Source organism: Acanthochromis polyacanthus, chromosome 15 (assembly GCF_021347895.1).
Source record: "Acanthochromis polyacanthus isolate Apoly-LR-REF ecotype Palm Island chromosome 15, KAUST_Apoly_ChrSc, whole genome shotgun sequence".
Lineage (NCBI taxonomy): Eukaryota > Metazoa > Chordata > Actinopteri > Pomacentridae > Acanthochromis > Acanthochromis polyacanthus.
Window position 1 is genome coordinate 3,755,090 of NC_067127.1, and position 24,604 is coordinate 3,779,693.

Genomic DNA, 24,604 nt, shown 5'->3' on the forward strand with positions numbered 1-24,604 from the left:
CTCTCTGCAACAAGCCAATATATGCTGCTTAGCGATTTCATTTGTCTTGCTCTAATTACTTTACATAAACTAACGACTTATGTATGCAATCAAATTAAAGAATAATAGACAATCAACATCTGTGGTAAGGGTTTTACTTTGAATTCATCAGCCTTGCATTAGCAGATTTGATCATAAATAAATCAGGAATATTAAAAGTAATGCATACAAAACCGTAGCAAAACACTGTTTCAGCTGTTGTGGCTGTTAAAGTATGTTGTAAGTTTGCATGTAAACAAAATATGCCCTGAAAAGTGTGGGTTTTTTTTTTAGCTTGACTGTGCGTAAAGAGAAAAGAGAAGCAGGAGCTGACAGTGGACTAATGTTATCATCTAACATATAAATTTAAAAAAGCATTGATTACGTTATCTGACTTTTCTTTGATAAAATTTGTAGCACTTTTGCTTCAATTTCCAAACTTACTAGCAGTGTAGCTGCCACAGAATGATTCAGTATCACCACATACATACATATTTATATATGAAAGTATAAGAAAAATATATCAGACAACAGACAAACGTTGAAATGCAGTGAATCAACAGACAAAGAAATGAAAGTCAGCACTGAATCCATTCATCTCCCATCACCAAGTAGAGCAGTTTTCTTTGCTTGCTAGCTTTTCCCAGCATCAAAAATCCACTTCACAGGTTCTCAAAGTTCTGAAGCAGCCGCTTTAAAACAGCCAAAGATTATGTGAATGAAATTTTATCGCATGGACATGTTTATCTGGTATATGACAGTAGCAACAAAAAAATGTCACCCACTGAATGAAATATTCACAAGACCAGCACCAGCTTCTGGTAGATGCTCTCAAATCTGAATTAGTGTTCTTAAGGCTTAAGGCAGCTCACATACAGGGAAATGCATTAAGATGTTTCTGAGCTACTTCTCTTGACAACAAGTACACATTCTCGCAAAACATTGTGTTTTCTAGGAACAAGAGCCCAACATCTTGGCGCACCAACAACAGAACTGCCCTCGAACGCGGCACCATAGGCAAGATTTTGAGTTTAAAAAGCCACTTGAGTGTGAAACACTCAGCCAGAACACCTGAGACTTCCACAGAGACATGCGATAGATAGATAGAGAGATAGAGATAGAGAGATTTTTAGACACATTTTATGGTGAAAACTTCAATAATAACACAAGATAGCTCATACTTAACAGACAACATCAAATCAGTGTAAAATTACTAATCCAATACACCAAACACACACATGAAAACTAAATAGATGTACGGCACAGACAGCTCACCTTCATGACGCATCCCTCTGTTGCTAGTCCACTCTGAGACACATGTGCTTTTCAGGGTGTGTGTGTGTGTGTGATGACGGGAACAGAAAAGAGTGTGTGTGTTTGAGCTGCAAAATCTGCCGCTTCCCCTCTCTTTCCTCAGAGGAGTGGAGTCCGTCCGTCTCCGCAGAGCAAGTGTGTGTGTTGGTGATTGTAAATGTGCACGTGTGAGTGTGTGTGGTGGAGAGGGAAAGTGCTGCTCCGCCTAGCTGCTTCTACTGTATGAATGAAAACTGTCACACCAAAGGACACACCTATATCCTTATCTATCTATCTATCTATCTATCTATCTATCTATCTATCTATCTATCTATCTATCTATCTATCTATCTATCTATCTATCTATCTATCTATCTATCTATCTATCTATCTATCTATCTAACACTTTCTCTCATCTCACTCTCCGCTCTCCCCTCTTCTTCTCTCCGTCTCTCTTTCCTCCTCTCCTCTCCCCATATCGCATGCTGTTCGTCCACCTCCTCCTAAGTCTCCCTCCCTTCTCCCATCTCACCGCCCTCTCTCCCTCTAATAGAAAGCTCACATTTCTCCCATGTAGACTCAGATAGAGAGAGGGAGGGACTGGAGAATAAATAGACGCTCGGATTCTCCTCTCTTTACACTGTCCTGCTTGTTTCCTCTCACCTTTGCTGTCCATGATAGTCAGCTCCTCTGCCTCTTGCTCGAGCTTAATTAAGTCTGTTTAGTTCAAGCGGTAATGCAATAAATGATGCTGCTGCAGAGGCACGGCGTGGGGCAAATGACAGGTGCAAATCCTGGTGAAACACTTGCAGCCACAGCAACTGTTACACAACTGAGACAGGCAGACTTAGGGGGGAAAGAAGAGAGATGCTGCATGCTCTTTTCCAAGAGTGAATCCTTGAGTTCAGTGGGGTAAATTCATGCAGGTTATCCCCTCGCACCTCTCAGCATGCCACAGCAATATGGGCAGCACAGTGAAACGCAGAGCAGCTCCTGTTCAGAACGCAGAGTACGGATAGTAAATCTTTTAAAGTCTGTCTGCCCTGCAGCTTTGTGCTGACACAGAAAAACCAACAGAGGGTGCTGGTACACTTCACAAAGTGGATGAGGTATAAGGAAAAGAGGAGAAATAAGGGTGGTGGTTGGCAATAAAAGAGCCACTTCAATATACATTTAAGGCCTTGTATCCAACAGCTATCATTTGTACAAACTGAAGCATAACTGAGTAGACGAGTCCAACCTTCAGAAATGTTATAAAGTAATGAGAATAAACGAGCCAAGAACGGAGCAGAGAGCAGTAAAATACACAGAGTTGTTTTCCATGATTAAAGCCCGTACAAATACATCGTCTTTATGTCTTTTTTTTACGGCCCACACACAGCTCACCACCCTGTAGAACAACTTTACTACATCGCCAATAAAAGCCCATAAACAAATATTGTTACAGCACGCAGGAAACTTTCACAAATCACTTGCAACACTACAAGGGTGACCTTTAGCTCAAGTTACAGATTGCTGTACCTGCCCCTTAGCTGAACTGTGCATCATCGGATGTACTTTATTCTAACACTAGGTGACAGGAACATACAGCACATCCCATGGAAATTATTAGCTTTTTTTTGATAAATTTGGACGAGCAACATTTGATCCTCTTTGAAACACTGCCTGCAGATCAAGGTGACAGTTTTATTCCCCCACAGAGTCCAGAAGCCACAATGAAAGCATTCAGAGGTAAGCAGAGGACATGGATGTGGGACTATAGGTGAAGCAGAAGGTTTATTAACAACTTAAAGTCAAGACACAACAGGAGAAGACAACAGAGAGAGCCTGGCAAACAAACAACCTCTAAAATAAAACATCTCTGAGCTATGCTGATCATAAAATGGGATAACTTGCACAATCAGGCCCCCTTCCACAGAAAAGGCACGGACGCTGACTGTGAAGCTCCAAATGCTGCCAAATTCACTGGATCACTGTGTCTGGCCGTGTCCTCTCCTTCGGCCTATGCACCCCCGCCACGGATGGCCGATCTGGGTAACAGTGACACACTCTTCTTGCTCCTTCACATGACAGTAGCCACCAAAGTCATCCGCTTAAAATATTCAAGGCTTCTTACCGGACCTCCTCGCTATTCTCTGCTTGACAACAGCAGCTTGAAGCAACGTTAGCCAATTCTAGCAGAAAGCATGCTGCATTTGAACAGATGTTGGCACCAGATTATGGTATAAAAGAACAAAGTGTGCAGGGAAAACACACAATCTCTAAAACTGTTCACCGTGGGTTTGCATTAAGGCTGTACCGCACACAAGTGGCGTTTACACGATAATGTCACGCCTGCAGGATTCACGTGAGCCTGGAGTTTAAAGTCTGTGGAACATATTTAGTTGTTTTTCATGAAAATAATCCCTTAATGTCTTAAAAGGACTTGACTCTAGCGAATGTGTGGCCCCACGAGGTCTCCACGTCTACACTGTAAAAAGTGTTTTTATTTTTACGGTAAAGTTCTGGCAGCAGTGGTTGCTTACGGTAAAACATTTTCTTCATTTACAGTAAAGAAATGCATTAACACTGTTGATTTCACAGTTAAAAATGTGCCCCATTCCATATTTTACTGTAAAAAAAAAAAGTTTTAACCTCTAAAGTCTTGAAAATCTACATGTAAAATAAAATTTGTGTAACCTATTATAAATATTACAGCATTTTTCATTGTCAGCACAACAGTTTGTGTATTTAAAATTAAATATACATATTTTCAGCCATGACACAATAACAGCTGTCAAAAATATTATTGAATATGTCTGTTATTAACATAAAATTAAATCAACTTGACTGGTACAAATTGTAATTTTTTACATTAAATAAATCAACTACAACAACATGTACATCTAGCTGTGAAAAATTGCATTATTTTGAGAAATAAACGCAAAAATTACAGTATTGATTTCCGGTTTGCTTTTACATAACTGTGCAAGAGTGGAGAAATGTACTTTTTTCAAGAGAAAATACAGTTTTCTCCTGAATACCTTATTTACGGTGAGTCAGTGTTATATAAACGCTATCAAACTGTTTCAAAGGTTACAGATTTTTACCGTCGTGGTTTGACAGTTTTTCACTGTGACATTTAGAGACATTTTTCACAGTGTCGCTGCAGCTCAAACACACCAGCTCACTCTGTACTAAACCACTCTGTACTATCTAACAGCAAGGTCTAATATTGGAGTAATTCAACATTTATCTGACAAATCTGCTCTTTCATTATCTTTTCTTAAAAAACTAGAAAACTATCAATCAACTTTTCTCGTGTCGAACGCTCCGATTGGCTGTTTAAATTTCTACTTTACATCCTGTACCCTTTACATATAAATAAAAGTCTGACAACAAAAATGGAATCAAAAGTTTTTAAAAGTGTGATTTTTGCAGTCGAACCTTTGGCCATTTGAAATTATTGGGATTCTTCATCGAGTCCTTTGGCTTCAATCAGGAAGAGAAGGAAGGCGTCGCAGCTGCAGGAGCTCTGAAGGCACTGGAAACCAAATCTAAAGAAACTGCGGAAGTCCGAATTAGTGTTTTTGAGACTTTCATCGATACTCGGCAGTTTAAAGGCTGAAAGGCTCAACCAGGATAATGACTGCCTGTTTTGCTCAGGATATGTCTTCCAGCATATAAAAAACATTACATGGAGATATTAACAAGGTAAATAAAAAACAAACAGAAAAAAACATCTGGATTTTCATTAGAAGGGGCCTTTAGTAGCATTATTGTTTAGTGTTCTCCACACAATAACACACCACCATTCCATATCTCTGACTTTGTGTCTTCTCTCTCCAGTTGTTTGTGTTTTGTTTGTTCTCTCTGCAGGATTCTCAGTATCTGGAGCTGCACGTCTGTGATCTAACTGGACTCACTGACCTCTGAGGTATTCTTTGTTTTTTCACACATTGTCTGTTCTCCATCTGCTATCCTGTTCTTTGTCTTCTTTGCCCTCGTCCCACCTGGTGGAGGCAGATGTCTGCCATCACTGAGCCTGGTTCTGCTGGAGGTTTTTCCTTCCTGGTAAAGGGGAGATTTTTTACCCACTGTTGCCATGTGCTTGTTTGAATTGAATCCAGAGGAAACTTTGGATTTGCTGGGTTCCTCTGTGTACATTTTGTAATATTTATGTTTGCATCTTGCAGACTAAAGTGCCTTGACATGACTCATATAACCTGTTTGTTAGAAAGCAATATCCACTCAAATTCACCTAACATTGGCTAAGTGTTGCAGACTTCCAGGTCTTCTTGCTAACAGCCTTGTGGGAAAAGATGGTGTCTGAAGTAGCTCCAGAGGTAAACCACTGCAGCTGCTTTCAGTTAATGACATTTCATTTTCTAAATGAATGACAGCAGAAGCAGCAGAGCAAAAACACTTTTCTCTCTGGATTCTTTTACCTGCGCAGAGCCACACCAGCATATTTATGTGAAATTCCACTGTCGCTTTCTGTCCTGCGACACCATCAGTCTCTGAAACCTCCTAAAAATGTCGAGCGTAAATCTGAAAGGCTGTCGGCTCTAAAGCATTTATCTCGTCTGTGCTCATCTACTCAATCAGATTTATCTGCATGTGTCATTTAGAACCTCTGAGGGATCTAGAACCTTTAATCCAACACAATAGTTAATCAGTTTTCCGACGCTGATTAACTGGTTGGTGTCAGGGTGTTTGATGGTGCAGCAACACTTCTACCTGCCTCTGTGTGTGTTCTTTGTGCTGCACATCAGTGAAGTTATCGTCCCGGTGGGGGTCATTACAGCAGCTAAGCACACATCAAGCAATATTCTACAGACCATGAAAGACTTTTTTCTGTCTCTTCACACACCGACTAATGTATTTGTCATGGGCAGCGCTGATGCAGAGTCTGCTGTCCATCTGCAGAGTGTTTTTGTTTTTGCACTGCGGAGCGGCGAGCTGCTGACTTGGCACTGCTCGCGACAACAAAAACAAGACAGGCATTGCTTGAACCCTGTCTTATATTCACAGCTTTGGTGTGTGGTTCGGGTCATTTCACAGCCAATTTTCAGACCAAAGCTCCAAATAGCCTTTCCTGTATCCTCGGGCAGGTGGTGGGCAGACATCAGGTGCTACACTGCACGAATTATCAAGCTGCCTCTCTGGTCAGTGTCAGCTAGCGATATGACATGACTAACAGTGTCCTGATGGTGCGTTTTTTAACCTTTTTATCTACTTTACCTTGTGCAAAATTTACCAAGATCACTCCATAATATTTTATAGTACCTGGAAACATGCTTCTGACTATCTATCCTCCTTTAAAAACACTGGTGTACATAGATGGTGCATAAAGGAATGCCAAGATTGACGATTTTTGAGCGGAATATTGCATTATAGCAACATTATCACTTCACCCGTCAGTAATTTTAATGTGGCTGATCAGTATATGTCAATATTTACTGACATCTATCACAATATCATGTATTTAATGATTGATGTGGTCATAAACTTCTCACTGCGGCACAGTTTTTATGAGATTTACTGTCAGAATGTGACAGACTGCACTGAGAAACAACGCCAGCTTTTTGACTTGACTTCACCGCTCTGCTGTTTCAGTCCAGATGGTGATTTGTGGCAGAACTACACTAGTGGTTTTGAAACGATTTTGCTGAAGGCTCTCAGGGGTTTGAAATGAGTTACAGTCTCTAGCTGGAGTGCCAGGACAGATGCACATGTTGCAAAGTTGTCAAAGAATTAGTCGTGCATTTGCTCCCTTGTTCCTTCTCTTACAATTCTGTTGTTCTGCATGAAATGAGATTTAAAGAGCTGTCAGCTGCCTGAGGCTTGGAATACACTCATGGAGACAATAAATGCATGAAAGTTGATAAGTGTATTTGTTAAAGTGAAACTATTCCTTTAAATCTATCCAAGGTTGCCTCATTTTATTTTTTTTAGGAATTAAAAATATATAAATTTAAAAAATACATAAAAAATCCTATGAAAAAAATAAATCTGGCTGGAAAATGAAGCAATACTGTAGTAATGTTCACAAACTGAAGAAAAAAACAGTCAAACAGTTATATTTTTAGTGGCTTTAAATACAGTAAATTAATGTAATTTTGCAGTTTATTATTGTAAAAGAATAAATTGCTATTTGTAAAAATATAGAATATTATTTAATTGTTGCTGTTTTTAAAAGGGTGAATTATTATGTTTTCTTTTTACATTTTACAAGTTTTTGTCTGATTTAACAAAACATGCAAAATCTGCAAAATAGCAAAAAAAAAATTGCTGATTTAAATACAGTAAATAAGGGGGTGTAATTTTATGGTCAAATGTTATAAAAGAATGAATTACAACTTGTAAAAATACTGATTTTATTCTACAGCTTACAAAATAAGAAAAGTCTGGACAATTAAAATTAACCTTCTAAGCAACTCTTTTACATTTATCTGTTTTTAAGTTGTGCAAAAATCAACACCCTGGGCAGTTGTCATGATTGGATAATTTAGCTATGAACACTAAAACATTAGTTTATTTTTTGGTACCAGGCTGTAAGCAAGTTTATTTTGAACATTTTACCATGAGAGTCTATGGAGGGTGACTCTCTCCAGTAGCTAGCCTCTAGTGGCCATTTGTGGAAACGCAGTTTTTACTTTAGCTGCTTGATTTGTCTGCAGTTAGTGGCAGATGAAAGGGTAGTTTTAATCAATGAAACTAACATGTCATCACATGAATGGTAGAGCTGTCAACAACATATTCCTCATTCACAGACTTTAACACACCTCTGACGCCATGCAGGATGCTCATCTTCGACCTCGAGGGGTCGGTGGTCGCCACTTTACAGTTAATAAACGCCCTCTACCATCTGAGTCACAGCAGTCAGACCTAAAGGTTTGATCCCCAAGCATTGAGAGCCTTTCTGTCTTCCATTTAATCAAAGCATTACTGCATCCCTACCTATATATTTATTATCATTTGCCACTCAGACATGAAGTAATCCTGCATCTAAAGGACTCCCTGACCCGACCACCGTACAGCCCAGCACACATTTCGACAACAAATACACACGACCACAAAGCAGGAACTTTGTAATGAAGACGTCAAGTGATGAAGCATGAAATAATCCCTGCTAGCATACACACAGATATTGCACTTTAGCGGTTACATAAACTGAAACCTCCCTCATCTCGGCTATATTGAAACCCTCTGAAGCCTGAGAGTCTGCTGAGTTTCCATTATTACAGCTATATGAGCTATGAATTGTTCACTTGTGAAACATTTCTGCAAGTTATTAGACAGGGGATAAAGGGAATATTGAATTAGATTATGAGATGCCAACATAAAAGTTTCCCATTTAATCTCCGTTCTGAGCTCAGTGCTGCAACAGCCCCAGAGCGACTTCATAGGGATAAGATAACACGCTGGTTTCATGCCAGGATTAAATCCCTCTGACCTTTTCAGAACTTATGGGTTCCACACATCAGTGAGCACCCGGTGATTGCGTTTACATAACACTTTTTCAGCTAAAATAATTTGTCTTTATGTGCACAGAAAGAGACTCTAATGAGTTTCAGCTAATTGCTTAATTGGTTCACCTCAGGAAAAAGAGTGTGGCTTCCAGTGGATTTTATGCCATTAATCTGTCGTGTGAGCATAAAGAGGAAGAGATGGCATGTTTAAAGTGTGAGATGCCACACAGGAAAGAAGCAGATATAATAAGGAAATGAGGGAGATTTAAGGCTCACGTAGAGGACACTGTCAGCCAGCATGCTTTAGACCCTCACATCCAAGAGAGACAGTTAGTCAGTTAGTCTCTGTTAAAACTGATGCTGCTCATTATGTTGTACTGCACATACAATGGGCTGCACAGTGGCACAGTGGTTAGCACTTTCGCCTTGCAGCAAGAAGATCCCCGGTTCAAATCCCGGCCTGGGCCTGGGATCTTTCTGCATGGAGTTTGCATGTTCTCCCTGTGCATGCGTGGGTTTTCTCCGGGTACTCCGGCTTCCTCCCATAGTCCAAAAACATGCTGAGGTTAATTGGTTACTCTAAATTGTCCGTAGGTGTGAATGTGAGTGTGATTGTTTGTCTGTATATGTAGCCCTGTGACAGACTGGTGACCTGTCCAGGGTGTCCCCTGCCTTCACCCGAGTCAGCTGGGATAGACTCCAGCACCCCCCATGACCCTAGTGAGGATAAAGGATGGATGGATGCGCATACAACACACTCCAGGTTTTACTCATTAGACAATAGCTCCCCCTGCTGTCCATACAGTCTCAGTGGCGTTGATCCAATCACTGCACTGATAACAACACTAAAGGACAAGTGTGTACTGCTGTTTTATTGATGGATGAATGGATTTTTAATATACTGGAGACTTCATATCCATCTACACAGTGATATTTCATGAATCATCTGTGCAAAACTTGATCTATGCAAACATATTCTAATCAGAACCAATCTAATTTTGTACCTTGAATATTACAACTGAAAAAGGAGGATGTCCACCTACATTGCAAAGAAAATAATAAAAGCTGAGAAAAAAAGTAAAAATCTGGCTGCATTGATGCCACAAAAATACATGAAAGCAGTGGATAAATAATACCTATGAAACATTGTTTTTTTGGTGGCTTTAAATGCAGTAAAATTCAGTGATTTCACAGTAACGCTATGTAAAATAACTAAATACTATTAATGAAACAGATTTTTATAGTAATTATGGGACATTATATAAAGTTTTGGTCTGTGTAAATTAGTTTTCATTTTCTATGATTTACTAGTTATCTGTCGTTTCACAAAACATGAATATTTGTAAAATAACAGTAGAAAAGTTGCTTACATTTTATCTTCTACCCTAAAAGTTCATAATTTGTCCTTCAAATAACAGAAAACATCTGTAAAACAGTAATATCTTTTAAATCCAGTAAAATGGTATAATTTTGAGATCAAACATTGTCAAAAATAAACAAACATTTTTTTAAATAGTTTTTTAGATTTGGACATTTTTTTATATAGTTTTGGCTATTTTTTATAGTTAAAATGGATTTTTTTTTAATGCTTTACAACTTATTGTTGGTGCTTTTACAAAACCTGTAACACTGTTGTTTGTTAATTGTTTACCATTTTTCAGTCTCTACTATATATAATTATTCTTTCAAACACTGGACAGTTGACATTATTCACAGTTTTAGGATGTGTTTTTAAAGTTAATGGTTAAATGTATATTGTTTTCCTGTGACTTTACCTGTTATTATTATTTATTTTTTAAAATTTATAGTTAAAATGTTCTTTCATTTCGTATTTTATGCTTCTACTCAACTGCACTTCAGAGAAATATTGTAGAATCAACGCTACTACATTTATTTGACAGTTTTAGTAACTTTTCAAATGAATTTTTCACACAATAGATGATGTAACAAGCTTTTAAAATACAACACATTGTTAAAGATGAAAGCTGTGGTTTCCAATCTTTGTTTGCTTCGACAAAAAGCAGTGTGTGGTGGGGCTCGAGCTTCAGATGACTGAGATGTTACCAGTTCAGCCACAATTCAATACTTTGTTTTGGACTTTGTTTGTTCTTCCTTCCTCTCCTGTTCATCATCTTACAACCCCCCAGATTTATCTACAGTCCCTGCATATAAATCTGTATGTAAGGTATTTCAAACTATCTCCACATGCAGCAGCTACAACAGTAACATACTGATGCTTCAGTATTCCTAATCTAATGTTTCTGTATATAAACTATCAGTCAGAGGGAGCAAACCAGCACTTTTGCTTTAATCCTTTAATAACGCGATATTTTTCCATTCCACCACTGGCTGCAGGCGATCATAGCTTCACTGTCATATCAGTCAACACATAAACGGCTTCTCCTTACTTCATTAACGCGTTCACATGTGTTCAGTTTTATGTTTTTTAAATTCAATGAAGAGAGCTAATTGCACTTCTGATTTATAAACACTGCTCTTTAGCATCCATCTCTAACTGAGTAACGTTCTGAATGGCCCTGTGCAGATGGACGGCGAGTAAATGATCAATTAAACACGTCTTGAGCAGCTGCAGCTTGTCATTTTTAGCAGCGAACAGACGCGATGAAAACTTTAATTAAATTACGAAGCGAGGACATAAAGTTAACTTGCAGCTGAAGTGAAGTGAAGCTGAACTTGTGTCAAGCTGTCGAACACGTAGTTAAACACCCCAAGCGCCAATTTAATTGGTACCGGGTATCGAACACAGCGATGAGAGCAGGTGATGGATGATGGGAACCTCCAGGCCAAAGGGATCTAAATGCACATTATTCTATATAGATTTCTGTCTGACTACAGAGTCTGAATGCATTTACACCAGGAACCTTTGTGTACCATTTTCCACCAAAGGGATCCCTGGGTAGGAACAAAACCTCGTCTAACTTTAATCAACCCTTGCAGGTCCTCTTGTTTGTCGTCTTTCATTTTTCTGGCTTCCCTTCACTGGCGATCTCCCACATAAAGAGAGTATCCGGTCTAATGTGTGACAAAACACCTTTAATTAACCACTCACACTCATTACAGAAGCTTTGTAACACACAATGTGCTTGACAGGGGAAAGTGAGACGGCGATGTTGAATCTTTTTCATGCCTAAGAACAGGCAGCGACACTGGAACATCTCACTGAGAGATCAAAGCCATCCAACTGCATCATGAGGAGGATGATTTATGTCTGAGTTAAAACGCTGAGAGACGATTAAAGCACAAATCTCAAGGTGAGTGTTTCCTCCTGTTGCGTAGCTGTCAGCTAGAACTCACCAATTAAAAATAAAAAGGAACACTAAAGTCTGAAAACAGCTTTAACTGAAGAAGTTGAGTCTGCACTGCTTTGAAAGTAGAGATGAAGCCCAAGGTCTTCTCCCAGTAATGGGGATGAACTGAGGAGCTTTTTCGGCTTGTAGGAAATACCCACAGAAGACAGCGACATTAATGAGGTGCCGCTTCCTCATAGTAAACTCTCTTTATCTGAGAGATTTGTAAAGATTAAACGTGTTGATCGGAAATCAGTTACAGAAGTGTAACAGAGTTCAGCGCATCCTAGAAGCTTACTTGACAGTTTGGTTTGTTGGTCATTTAGAACCGTACCGCTGTTTCTTTAAAGAGTTTTTGTGGTGAAGAGGTTCTAAAAGACCTCCAGAGTTCCATATGTCTATTATGACTTCCTTGAAATTCACCGTAACTCTACTGATATCAAAACCTGTGACCAAAGGCACCACAACTCTAATACTACAGTCACAGAGCAAGACAGGCTTTTATCATATTTTATGGAGCACCACATTGCTATTTCTAACTAATTAATTAGATTCATTTAGGCTTAGTTCCACAACGTAGGGAACTACTGGTGTATTTGTTGTGCCTATCTAGCTATAAATGGATATGTCAAAACCCGAGCAAGCTAAAACAAAAACTTTCTGGACAGTTGCTTCACATGAACTGTGAACGTGTCCTCACGCTTCAGCCAAGTCACTGGAAAACCATTCATCAATTTTAGGAGAGAAAACTCACCCAAAAAGTATACATGCTAACAATTCATACAATGTCTGATTTGAAGCAAGAAATTGAGAATCTTTTTTGTTTCAGACTCAGCTGAACTCACAATTATTATGCCCAGTCTCCTGCAGCACAGATAATAAATGCTAGAAATAGAGAAAATGAATGAAACGAACCATACAGGAGAGAATTTTTAAAGCCCTATAGTTTGACAAATATTACCACAGACATATGTCTAGACATCAGCACAGCCACCATGAAACTGAAAATGCAATCAGTATGTGAAGCGGCCCTACTCTGAGCTGCCAATCCTTAAGATTCCTCCGATAGATTTCACTGTCTTTGATGCAGAGTTAGCCTCCTAGCATGGCTGTCAGCTTCTGGTCCATCTTCTTTAGGACCATTTTAAGAACAAACTGAATCCAGTAACTGGCTCAATAAAAACTTTAGTGATTTACCTACTTGTGTGTAGTGCACATCTGAAACCAAGCATGTGAAATATAATCCAGCAACAGTGACTCCAAGGTAGATAGCAATGCTAACATAAAATAATAGAGTATGCATTTATCCATTAAGACCTTTAATGGTACCGAATCCATTAAAAGCAATCACAGCAGTCACACTGGACATGAGCTGAAAGTCAGCATAGATTCATGAACAGGAAAGAGGAGAGTAAAAGAAAACACATGGTCAGTTTTGATGCATTTTAGATGCAATGATAAAAGTCTGGTAGCTGCATGAAATAAAAAGAAACCAATGCAAGCAGAGACACTTCATCAATTGGAAATCCATCATTGAGCTTTGACTTTCAAAATGTAGAATTAAGCAAGGTTTCATCACTTAGTCAGCTCTTACTATGAATGAAAAACCAAGCGGAATCCCCTGGGGTTGAAAAATGAAGCAAAACCCTAAAGCTGCAGTTCCTCCAATGGCCACTTGAGGCTCACTGCAAACGCAAATCAGTCTCTATAGACCCCTGTGTTAAAATACAGAACTTTACAGCTGAAATAAACATGTTCACAGGTTTATACAAAGAGTGGTTTTGATCTCTATAGCTAATTTCTTAGTTCATTACAACTGTACAGGGAATGGATATCTACTTAACTCATTCATTTAATTTGTATTGAGGTGTAAACTTATGCATAATTAAGGGTGTGGCTACTTTCAGTGAGACCTGGGTGCCGTCACAGAGCACCTCGAATCCACTCCACACTTAGTCGCTCAGTTTTGGCTTAACCGGGAGTCAAAGTGAATTTGCAGGAGGAAACCTTTGGGTGACGTGTCTGTATAAGTCAGTGGGATCACAGTATCCTAGACGATGCTACAGCAGAGAGCCTGAACTGGCCATAGAAATGAGTTGGATTCACTGATGTACAATCTGAAAACATTTGTGTATGTTAAATCAATTGCCAGTCAATAAAACTTGCTCTACTCTTCTGTTATCTTGAAGGTCTGGCTTTAGCTCTGACCACATGTTGAATGTAAATATTGCCTAGCTCCTCTCATTTGTGTGATCAATAAGACAAAGAATCCATGCCTGAGTTAAAGTAGAGTTCTTTCTTGATAATTTTTGGTGGCGCTGTGTACTATCTCAACAATGCTGAGTCACACAGAAGCTTCCCTCTAAACTTATCTCAGACTTTATACTGTGCATAGATTAGCAGGGAGTTAGGAGTCAGGCACTGCCAATATGGTGATAGTCAGAGCCAGAACACTGAGCCTCAGAACTGCTCTTTAGGAAGCCTGTTAATGCACAATGCATGATCAGAACACATCAGAAGAGGAGGAGGATATTTTTATGTTGGTCAGAGCCAGGAAAAAGACGGCTGCATTATAAGTATGTTTCTAGCGGCAGAGTTACGACAGCTTACTAATGTAGTTTGGCTTCTTTCATGTCAAACTGTCACAAACCACAATTTTTATTTTCACTCCATTTCTGTCAATTTTCAGTTTCATTTGAGGACGGCCAACAATGCCACACTGTTAAGGGGCTCTGATAAGGCTTATGATTGAACTGATTGGTGTTTCTCACTCACAGCTGTCTAAAAGTCATGCTTGATTATAATTACCTATTGCATTGTTCTTTGGGGATCCAACCTGTACAAGATGATGAAGAAGGGCGAGCTGAAGATCTCTGCCATCAACGTCAATGACTCCGTCACCAAGAGTACATTTTTTTGTTGTTGCTGTTGTTTTTAACAAGCTAGTATCCAGCATGGAGTTTGCATGTTCTCCCTGTGCATGCGTGGGTTTTCTCCGGGTACTCCGGCTTCCTCCCACAGTCCAAAAATATGCTGAGGTTAACTGGTTACTCTAAATTGCCCGTAGGTGTGAATGTGATTGTTTGTCTGTATATGTAGCCCTGTGTTCCACTGAAGAAGTTGTACCTTATTGTACCTTTTATTTTATATATATTAAAAACATTTAACATCGAATTACATCTGGGCTTATTATGTTACCACCTTCACCCACACAACGAGCTAGGGTCGTAACACCCTGTGACAGACTGGTGACCTGTCCAGGGTGTCCCCTGCCTTTGCCCGAGTCAGCTGGGATAGACTCCAGCACCCCCCGCGACCCTAGTGAGGATAGAGCGCTGTATAGAGAATGGTTGGATGGACTTGTTTTACCTGTTCCACTGGATGAAAAAATGACTTAGAGTTACTTTAAGCAACTTTACAGTGGAAATAATAAGCTGTGATGCAGCGGTCGGACTAAAACTTGACAGCTTTCACTGATTAACAAGATCAGTGTTCGATAATTAACTATCACAAAGTATTTCATACCTTGAGAATCTTTCATAGATGCACGTTGTAATTTGTTTAAGTCTTCATAACTCTTTTTAATTAAAATGTCCCGGTTAGTTAAAAAAAATAATAAATTACTCATGTTCAAAGCTAAAAAGAGACTGTACTTTACTTGGACTGTGAAAAGTGACTCAGGGTTTCACAAGTGGATGCTGAACTTGTGACTTGAATCGCAGCTCTGTGACGCTGGCACTCAATAAGCCTGAAGCACTCTGTATCCAGCTTCTTATCTCGCTCTCCACTGACCTACTCCCCATTAATCATTGCTGTCAGCAGGGTTTGCCTTTTGGTTAAATGTCCTGTATGTTCAGGCTGCATCCACTGAAGAAAATTCAATTGTGTAATGATGACTTTTTTCATGACTAGAATGAGAAATCAAATTTGGGATTGCATTAGATGTGACTAGAATCAGACTTAATGGCAACAATTCTAAAAAGCATTTTTGAGAAACACTGTGAGGTTTGTGTTTGCCGTGTGCGTGTGTGTGCGTGCGTGTGCGTGTGTGTGCGTGTCTGTAAACTGCCATGACTGTGTGTGTGTGTGTGTGTAGGTCTGCAGAACGGGGACAGACTGCTTCATCATCCTAGTTGGTTATGCAGACAGACTTAGAAGCTGTTCTCTGGATGTGGCACTGTTCCCCTCCAGCATCAAATATTCAACACACACCTTTCCCAGTCCCTTCCCCGATGTTAAATCACTACACCTCGAGGCCCTCGGTAGAGTTTTGATACTGTTTACCTGCAAGCAGCGAGGCTCCTGAGGACCCTACAACTCCTCACTAACGGAAAACAAAAGCAACTGTCGAACATCGCAAAGACAGAACAGACAGGTGTAGCGTTGCTGTGTAGAAAGAGAGGAGCAGCTTGTTTCCTCCACTTATACCAAGACATCTCCCACCACATGTAAAATTTATAACCTTATACCATAACTCAAACAGACAAAATGTCTCAACACAGTTTGAATGGGACATGGCAAATAACTCCACAGTCTCCCAGTTTTTTTTCATGAGCAAACAATATGTCTTTAACCAAAAGCTTTTTTCTTTATCCGTGTTAATTAAGTGAGAAGTTTGTTTTATCCATAAAATGCCTATGAATGTATTAGAAAAGTGCAATAATCAAAGCTTCAGGTGTGCATTCAAATGTCTTATTTTCCCTAAGAAACAACCCACAACTAAATATATTCAGCTCACAGTGACATAAAACAGAGATAATCAGCCAATCCTGACAATTGCAATATTGGAAGCAACAAATATTCTGTTTTTTAACCTGATAAATCACTAAAAGCACCGATCATAATGGCTGCTTTAATTTCTATCAGTCAATGAATTGACTGTAAAATGTTTCTTTACAGCATTCTGTATGAATTTCCGTATACTTCCACTACAGTGTGGCTACCGAGTGATCAATATAGTATGTCGAACATTTTATTTTGTCCAATGTCTCCAAATCAATCCGTTTTTCGTATTTTTGTACGACTCTAACGTAAGCCAATTATCCAAACTGCGCCATCATCAATCAGTGCCAGCACCCTGGTGTTATCAGATCTCAGTGCTAGAAAGCTGAACCATTCTTGTACCAACCTACTTCTCTCCTATTTAACCGAGCATTTGAGCTTGAATATTCTGAAAATCCTAATAAACCAGAGATGAACCTGTCCCTGCAGATATGCACAAATATACACACAGTAGATTTAACTTCTACAGAATGTTTGTCGACTAGTGTTCACTTTTTGTTTCGGTATTGAAATATACAAATCTGCATCTCTTGAATATTCATATTTTAATATAATCACTCAAGCCACAGAATCTGAGCTCCCTGCCTCTTGTGTCTGCATTTCAGCCTCCTTCCATCTGTTTCTTAAGCTCAGCTCCAAAATTCTGAACTTACATGTTCCAGTTTATCCCTCCTGCGAAGCCAGACGCTGGCAGAGTAGTCCTGCTGCTGCACGGCCGTTATTACAGAACTGGCTGGAATCCCAGTGGCTTGGAAGCCAAATCCTAACCCCTGACCCTTCAGGTCGGGGCCACCCACTGTCCCGCGGATCCCTCGTAGCTCCATGGCTGGGTAGTTTGGTCTGAAATTGTCTCTCAGTCTTGGTAAAATAATCAATTAGTATGCTGATCTCCAGCTGAAGAAAGATAGAGTTTTTGGATGCATCAAGCACATTTTGTTTGACTTTCCTTTTTCAGTAAAAAATAAAAAAAAACTGACTTATATAAATGTTAGTATCAAAGGCAGTTTGCAGCAAGCTTTTAGCTCCGCTAGGTTTCCTTCTGCCAGGATGTAAAGAAAAAAATACCACAAAGCTTCTTCTACCTACAATCACTTACTTAAAAATGCATGACTGGAGTTTGAAGCTTCCTCAAGCTCACCAACAAACAGCTGTCACTGCCTTCATAGCCCTGTTCATAAAGTGGGAGTATCCCCTGGCAAATGTCCACAGGCTGTAGGAAATCCTCTTCCAGTGTTCCTCTGGGAAACAGGGCTTCACTCTCTCAGGATAATGTAGAGATCTTCAATATGAGCTGGCTTTAGCAAAGCACCGACCTGTTAGGCTCACCTCTCTCAGCTGAGCAGGGACTCCAGCAACACTGATCAGGATTTCCACCGATTCAGGCTTCCCCAGCATGGATGTGAGAGGAAAAGGAGGAGAGAGGAGAGGGGAGGGGTGGAGAAAGAGGTAGAAAGAGAGAGGGGACAGACAGAGTTGGGGGTGATGCTTATGCAGCGTCATAGAGGAAGGAAAGACCCTCGAGTGAAACATAAAAACATAGTGAATGGATAAACCCATACCTGTTTGATCCTCGCTCTTTTTCTTATTTCCATTCCTCTTTGCAACCCCTCAAACCTTTTCCTTTCCACTTCTTTTGGCACTTCCCTCTCACTGTGCGACTCTTTTCATCCCATAATATGTCAAATTTCTCCATTAATCAGTCTTTTGCATGTCTAGTCACACTCCAGTTTTTGTTTCTGCTCCTTCCCATCACACCCAATGAAAAATAACGACGCTTTTCTGCAAATTCGGTTGTTTCTCTTTCCTGTAAATCATCACACATCACACATGTGTACCTGTGACTACACACAGATTCACACATAGACCCACACACACACACACACACCTTGGCACATCACAGGAGAGTGGTGCAGTGAGGCTGCAGTACCTCTCCTCCCTTACCTTGCCTCATCGTGCCAGAGAAGCAACAGAGCTTGAAACCTTTAATTGGCTTAAACTGGCATCTGGGCAAACTCATACATGCTGCACACACACACACACACACACACACACACACACACACACACACACACACACACCCACACACCATTTCCATTTCCATTACACTGAAGTACATTCACATCCTTGAGATTCACCCTAAGCGTAATAACTTCATCTATTCTGAAGTCTTTGTCCTAAAATCCAATCACTCAAATTATTCAAACTTACTTTTTGTTCCCATAATAGAGGCGATTTCTCTCAATATGACTTTGCAAGCAGCTTAATGTCCTCACAACATGAGTAAGACCACTTAAAACACACACACACACACACACACACACACACACACATACACATAGCATCTAAAAATTTGAAATCCTTTGTGGCGAGCAGCCAGTGCACCTTTAAATTACTGAAATGGAAACAATCCACTTTAATTGCATGCCACGACTTCCAGCTACTTGTGTTAAAACGCTCGCAGTCTGCCAGAGAATGACAGCACACATACATTCTCTGCTTATTATACGGAGAAAATAATGGGGGAGCCAATATAAAAATATACATACGAAAGAAAAGAAACGTATAATCCCGTGTGGGTATTTAGATTTTGCCTTTGACATATGGATTAAACTTAAAAGAAATGAAGCTGCTGTCAAAAATGTGTTTGTATTGATCTGAATGGACTTTAGCTTCCAGTCAGAACTGACATTATTATCTGCTGGTATGCTGGAAAAGTGCAGTCGTATTTTTTCATGCGAAATAGGAAATGAACAATTATTTAGTATTAGATGCACGTGGCATTGCACTGAGTAATGCTCGTGACTCTGTGCAGGCGTGACTGTATTAAATATATCAGTGGTCGACTTATTTGGAATATGCAGGAGCTGCTCTTCAACTTACTTTGTGTGCTGCAAAGTCAACTTACTTTAAATTTGCATGAATTTGCATTGGCAGTGTATTTTAGTTGTTTGTCATTAAATAGAAATTTATAGCTGAGATTATAATACAAAGGATCACAGTATCTTAGTAGACGATGCATCGCCCCATAAAAAAGAACTTTGATTTCATAGATATTCTTTATTTTCCATATTTTGTGCTGCATTTTTGAAATACGTGAAAATATCAATTACATTAGGAAATTGACTGTGAATTTATGTCTAGTGTAACTATAAATTTCCTTTTTTTACAGATTTTTTTTCCAAAAAGAGACTGTCAAACTATCTTTGCAAAGTTCTTAGAAATTTGCAAATATTTCCTTTTATTTAATACATGAAACTGTTGAATTAATTTATAAATGAGGTATTATTGGTGACAGTTAACAGAAAAAAGTATTGGTTCTTCCGTTTCACATCAATTTGTTTGTTAAATAGAAGATATTTTGTGTAATTACAGAAGTTTTCACAGCAAAAAAATGATGAATGAATGTGTTGTTTTCATTAGTAAGCATTGGCAATCTGTCAAAACAGTCAAATGATTTTTAGACTGATCCATCCATCCATCCATCCATCCATCCATCCATCTCCATATTTTGAATTATTTCATAATTTCAATATTTTTTGTCATTGCTTTCATTGAAAAGCCAAAAAAAAACTCCACAATTAGGGCAATGAAATGTGTTTTCAGTAATTTTACAGTAACTTTTGAGTGTTCAGTTGCTTGAATATTACAGATTTTTTCTATTTTTGTACATTTTTTTCCAATAGCACAGGGAGCCTGAAGTGCCCATAAAAATGAACATGGTCGCCATACAGTCTAACAAATATCGGCGTGTATTTAATCACTAGCCTCACAGTCAATAGAATTGGACTTTTTCTTATCTTAAAGGTCTAAACAAACCTCTCTGACCACATGTGGAACGTGAATATTGCCTAGCTTTCCTCGTTTGTCTGTTGAATGGGACAAATAATCCATACTCCAATGAATGCAGAGCTCGGTCTCGATCATTTTTGGTGGAACCGTATTCCATCAACAGTGCTGAGTCATGCATCTCTAACAAACCCGGCTCTTCTACAGTCCGGCTTCCTCTTTTTCGCTCGTGTTGTTTTCCAGTCACATCTCCTTGTGCCGGCAGAGCGTACTGTATCAGTGACCATCAGAGGAGACACCGGCTGAATACTGAATGCTGAGGTTAATGAGGTAACTTAACTGAACAGGGGCCAGCTCAGCCCGCAGAAAACACTGCGCCTCGCTAAAAGGCTTTCAGATTTACAGCACAGAGAAACGCATTAACTGGTACAAAGGTGTCTCATAGATGAAACACTCTGATTTCATTAAGGTGGATCAAAGGTGGAACCCCAGGTGCAACCACAAAGAAGAAACAGACAATAAATCACTTGAAAGCACTCTTTCTTGTTATGTCCATCCTTAGTACAGTGCAGTGCAGAACAACGCAAAGTACTACAATGTGCATAAAGGAGTATTCTTTTCTATATGAACACAACATCCAACACAGTGCGGTGAAACACAGCAGAGCAGAACAACACAGAGTTTCAGCCACAGCACTTCTAAAGCAGGAAACCGGTTATGAAACTATAACTCAGTATGTTTGACATAAGGGGCAGCAGAGGGTAATTTATTTATGCACCCTGCGATAAAACAACCACAATACGAATTGTTTCTCTTTATTTCTTACAGCTTGCTTCCTTTGTACCAAGAATTAAGTATGTTCATTGTCAGATTGGAGCTGGATCACAGTTTTGTCATGACAGGAGTGGAAAGAGTGCAGAAGTGAACCAGTTTAGCTGCTTTTAGTTACTTTTGTTGCTGTGATGATTAACGTATGTGCAGCTCCATCAGCATGCCAGTTGAATATTTGTAGTAGTTGCAGTATAAACATTTATGCCCTATTAGACATTTCAAATCAGTTGAACTTTGAAGTTAAAGTTCAAAAGCTGCCTAGAAAATGTGAGCCTGAAAATAACATTTAATTTGACTCAAAAAGTTATGGAAGCTGTTTAACTCATTTGTTGTCTACCTGCTGAATTAAAACAACTCATGACTGTTATATCCTCCATCCAAGATGACTAACTTTATCGTATTAAACAAACACTATTTCAACTCCACATGTCAAATTATTATGGCTTTAACCAAACCCACAGATTGCTATTTTAAGTTAATGTTTTTTAATTGTTTCTACTTGGATTTATTTATTACTTTGGTTCCTTCTTTATCACTGAAACTCATAAAATTGCTTGGTAAAACTACCTCCTTCTTCCATTTTCTGCAAATGATCAGTCAAATGTGTTTTTCTGCTTTACTGCTACTGAAGGAAATGATAATTAAAGGCCAGGAGATGTGCAGGGCATTGACTCTAAATTCAATTTTGAATTATTTCTTAACTGCAAAACAGACACTGCCTTTATGTCCTGGAGCTCAGGTGCACAGAGTGTTCTTTCCCCCACACTTTGAATTATAATTGCTATATCTGCAAAAGGAAAAAAAAACAACCTTTGCAATGTCTGTTAGGAGCAATAACAAAACCTGCTTTCAGTATGTAAGAGAAATAATTCAGCTAGGCTCATTGAATAATAGATGAAGCTTTAGTCACAAAGCTATTTATTGTTGTGTTTTTCTCTGAACATAAACCAGTTCATGATTATTTCACAGCTTATTTCAAACATCCTGCAACTCAAGCTGACGAGCCGAATGCAGATCAATCGTCTGCTCCTGATGTTTATGGCACATGAATGCACATTTCTGTAAAGCGCATCACTGTAATGATTGCACCGTAAGCTTCCGTGACCTTTCCTTTACAGAGGCATCCAAAGATTAGTCAGCCAAATATGCCTCAGCCAAAATCAATACCCCCCCCCCCCCCCCCGAACCATCAACAGCATCGAAGTTCAGAGACACCTTACCTCCATCGCTGCTTCCAGCTCTCACACCTGCAGTCCAGAGGAGTGTGTGACCAGCGTTTCATCTCCTGCAAAAAGTACGTACACGGTTTTATTCCAGGCTTGAACGGACCATAAAATGCTGTATCAGGTTGGTTCTGAGATAACCCTGAATAAGGAAAGGTTAATGGAGTCTCTGTCCTGCCAAGAATGAGGATTAAATACTTCCAAGGGCCTTCACAAAAACAGAAGAAACCACAAAGTAGAGTCCAAAAAGTAATCCTTAATGTTGTGTTGCAGGAGTAATCCTTTTAAATGAATCCAAATCAGACATTTTAATGTTCGCTCGTGCAGTTCAAGTCATCCTGTCTCCTTGTATCTCTCTATCAGATGGGAATAAGTCATGTTCTCTGTGAAGTCTTCAGTACTTTCTCCCTCCATCTTTCTCGATCTCGTTCTCGCCTCCCGTGTGACTCTCACATTCACAGTCTTTACAAATCACAGTTGTGACCAATCATCCAGTCTCTCAGCACTTAGTGAGCAGAAAAGCAACTCACACTGTGTTTAGAAAGTCCATGTGAACTTAGATTGTGTTATTTATAAGAGATATTAGACAAGACAAACATTATTGATCCTCAGGGGAGAACTGAATGTCATGCCTGACCATCTTCAGTGCATCTGGTTTTTGTTTCACGTCTTGAATATTGATTGAGTTGACCATGTGCAAAATCTTGTGACATAGATAACGCTAGATTTTGAGTTAAATATTCTTGAAGAGGGCAGCATCATGTTGATTTTTATAGCATTTCTTTGCACCAATCTGTGGAGCAAAGTACCATAACTTGAGAAATATTGCAGCTAGAGTCCTGAAATTTTGCAGGTTCATTGATTTATAATAATGGCTTTCAATGTTACAACCCTGCTTTGATAAAACAACAACAAAAAACAAGTATATGATGGGGTCAAAAAATGTCAATGTTTCTCTTTACTATGATATTCCACCAACCATGAAACCATTTTTTGACCCTAAAATTATGATATTTTTTTTCCTTTGTAGAGTCAGAGGCATGCTTTTTGTGAGAAAAAAATGTATTAAAATGACAATTTTTTTTGCAGTTTTGGAAAGTATGTGAATATGCGTTGAACAAGTATGATAGGTGAAAAAAAAAAGTTTTTCCAACTCATAGGGCTTCAACTAATTTCATGAAAAGTGATACCATAAACAATTTTTTCCATGTTCAGTTAGGTTTATTTTATGCATGTAACATCAAATGAAACATGTCTTCAGTACAAACAATGCTAAAATCTACACAACCCCACCCCTCTTCAAAATATTTAACTGAAAAACTAATGTTATCTATGACCCCAGCAATTTATTTTTTTAATTCTGTGAATTGAGGTGGTTTGACCATGGGAGAAGCAAGACAGGAAATGAAAAAGTACAATAATATAAGAATAATATAAGATAATAAAGGCCATATTTACATGTACAGATGTGGCATGAGGATGGATAATATAGTGAAACAGACACTGCCAAATGTGCAGAAATTGAAAACTTTTTCACTAAAGCTCAAGGTTTGAAACGACAAATGAGACCGAGGAAACGGATATGGACTTTGTTGAACTTTGCAAACCACCGTTCAAGTTAATTATCAAATCAATTAATTGTGCGTCATTGTCGCATAAAACAGAACGTTATATCATTTAAATAACAGTATGATGGGACCACATAACTGGAAAACTTTGTCCTGTAGCCCCTCAGAGTCAGAAGAAAGATCCAGAAACAAGCAGCAGCCAAGAGCCACAAGTCCAGAGTGGGAGGTAGGATTGTTCATTGAGTGAATATTATTAGAATGAACATAATGAAGAGTCTGGTGTAGACTCTACATTAATGAAACTGACCTGATGGCTTTGTAAAAAGGGGAGATTTGTGTTG

General features: G+C 39.0%; 1 protein-coding gene across 3 annotated transcripts in view; it reads right to left on the minus strand.

Annotated features, from left to right (window-relative positions):
• The window catches only part of LOC110952264 (inactive phospholipase D5-like), a 90,149-nt gene extending 67,435 nt beyond the window's left edge, over nt 1-22,714 (minus strand). Inside the window, exon 1 of one of the 3 annotated variants that reach the window (XM_051959511.1) lies at nt 22,693-22,714. In XM_051959511.1, the coding sequence (XP_051815471.1) occupies nt 22,693-22,698 (6 nt within the window). In that variant the 5' untranslated portion in view covers nt 22,699-22,714. Of the gene's footprint in view, nt 1-1,293; nt 1,880-17,508; nt 18,249-22,692 lie in introns of those variants that run through there. The other 2 variants (XM_022195751.2, XM_022195752.2) reach the window with 2 other exon arrangements.
• Nucleotides 22,715-24,604: the final 1,890 nt, after the last annotated feature.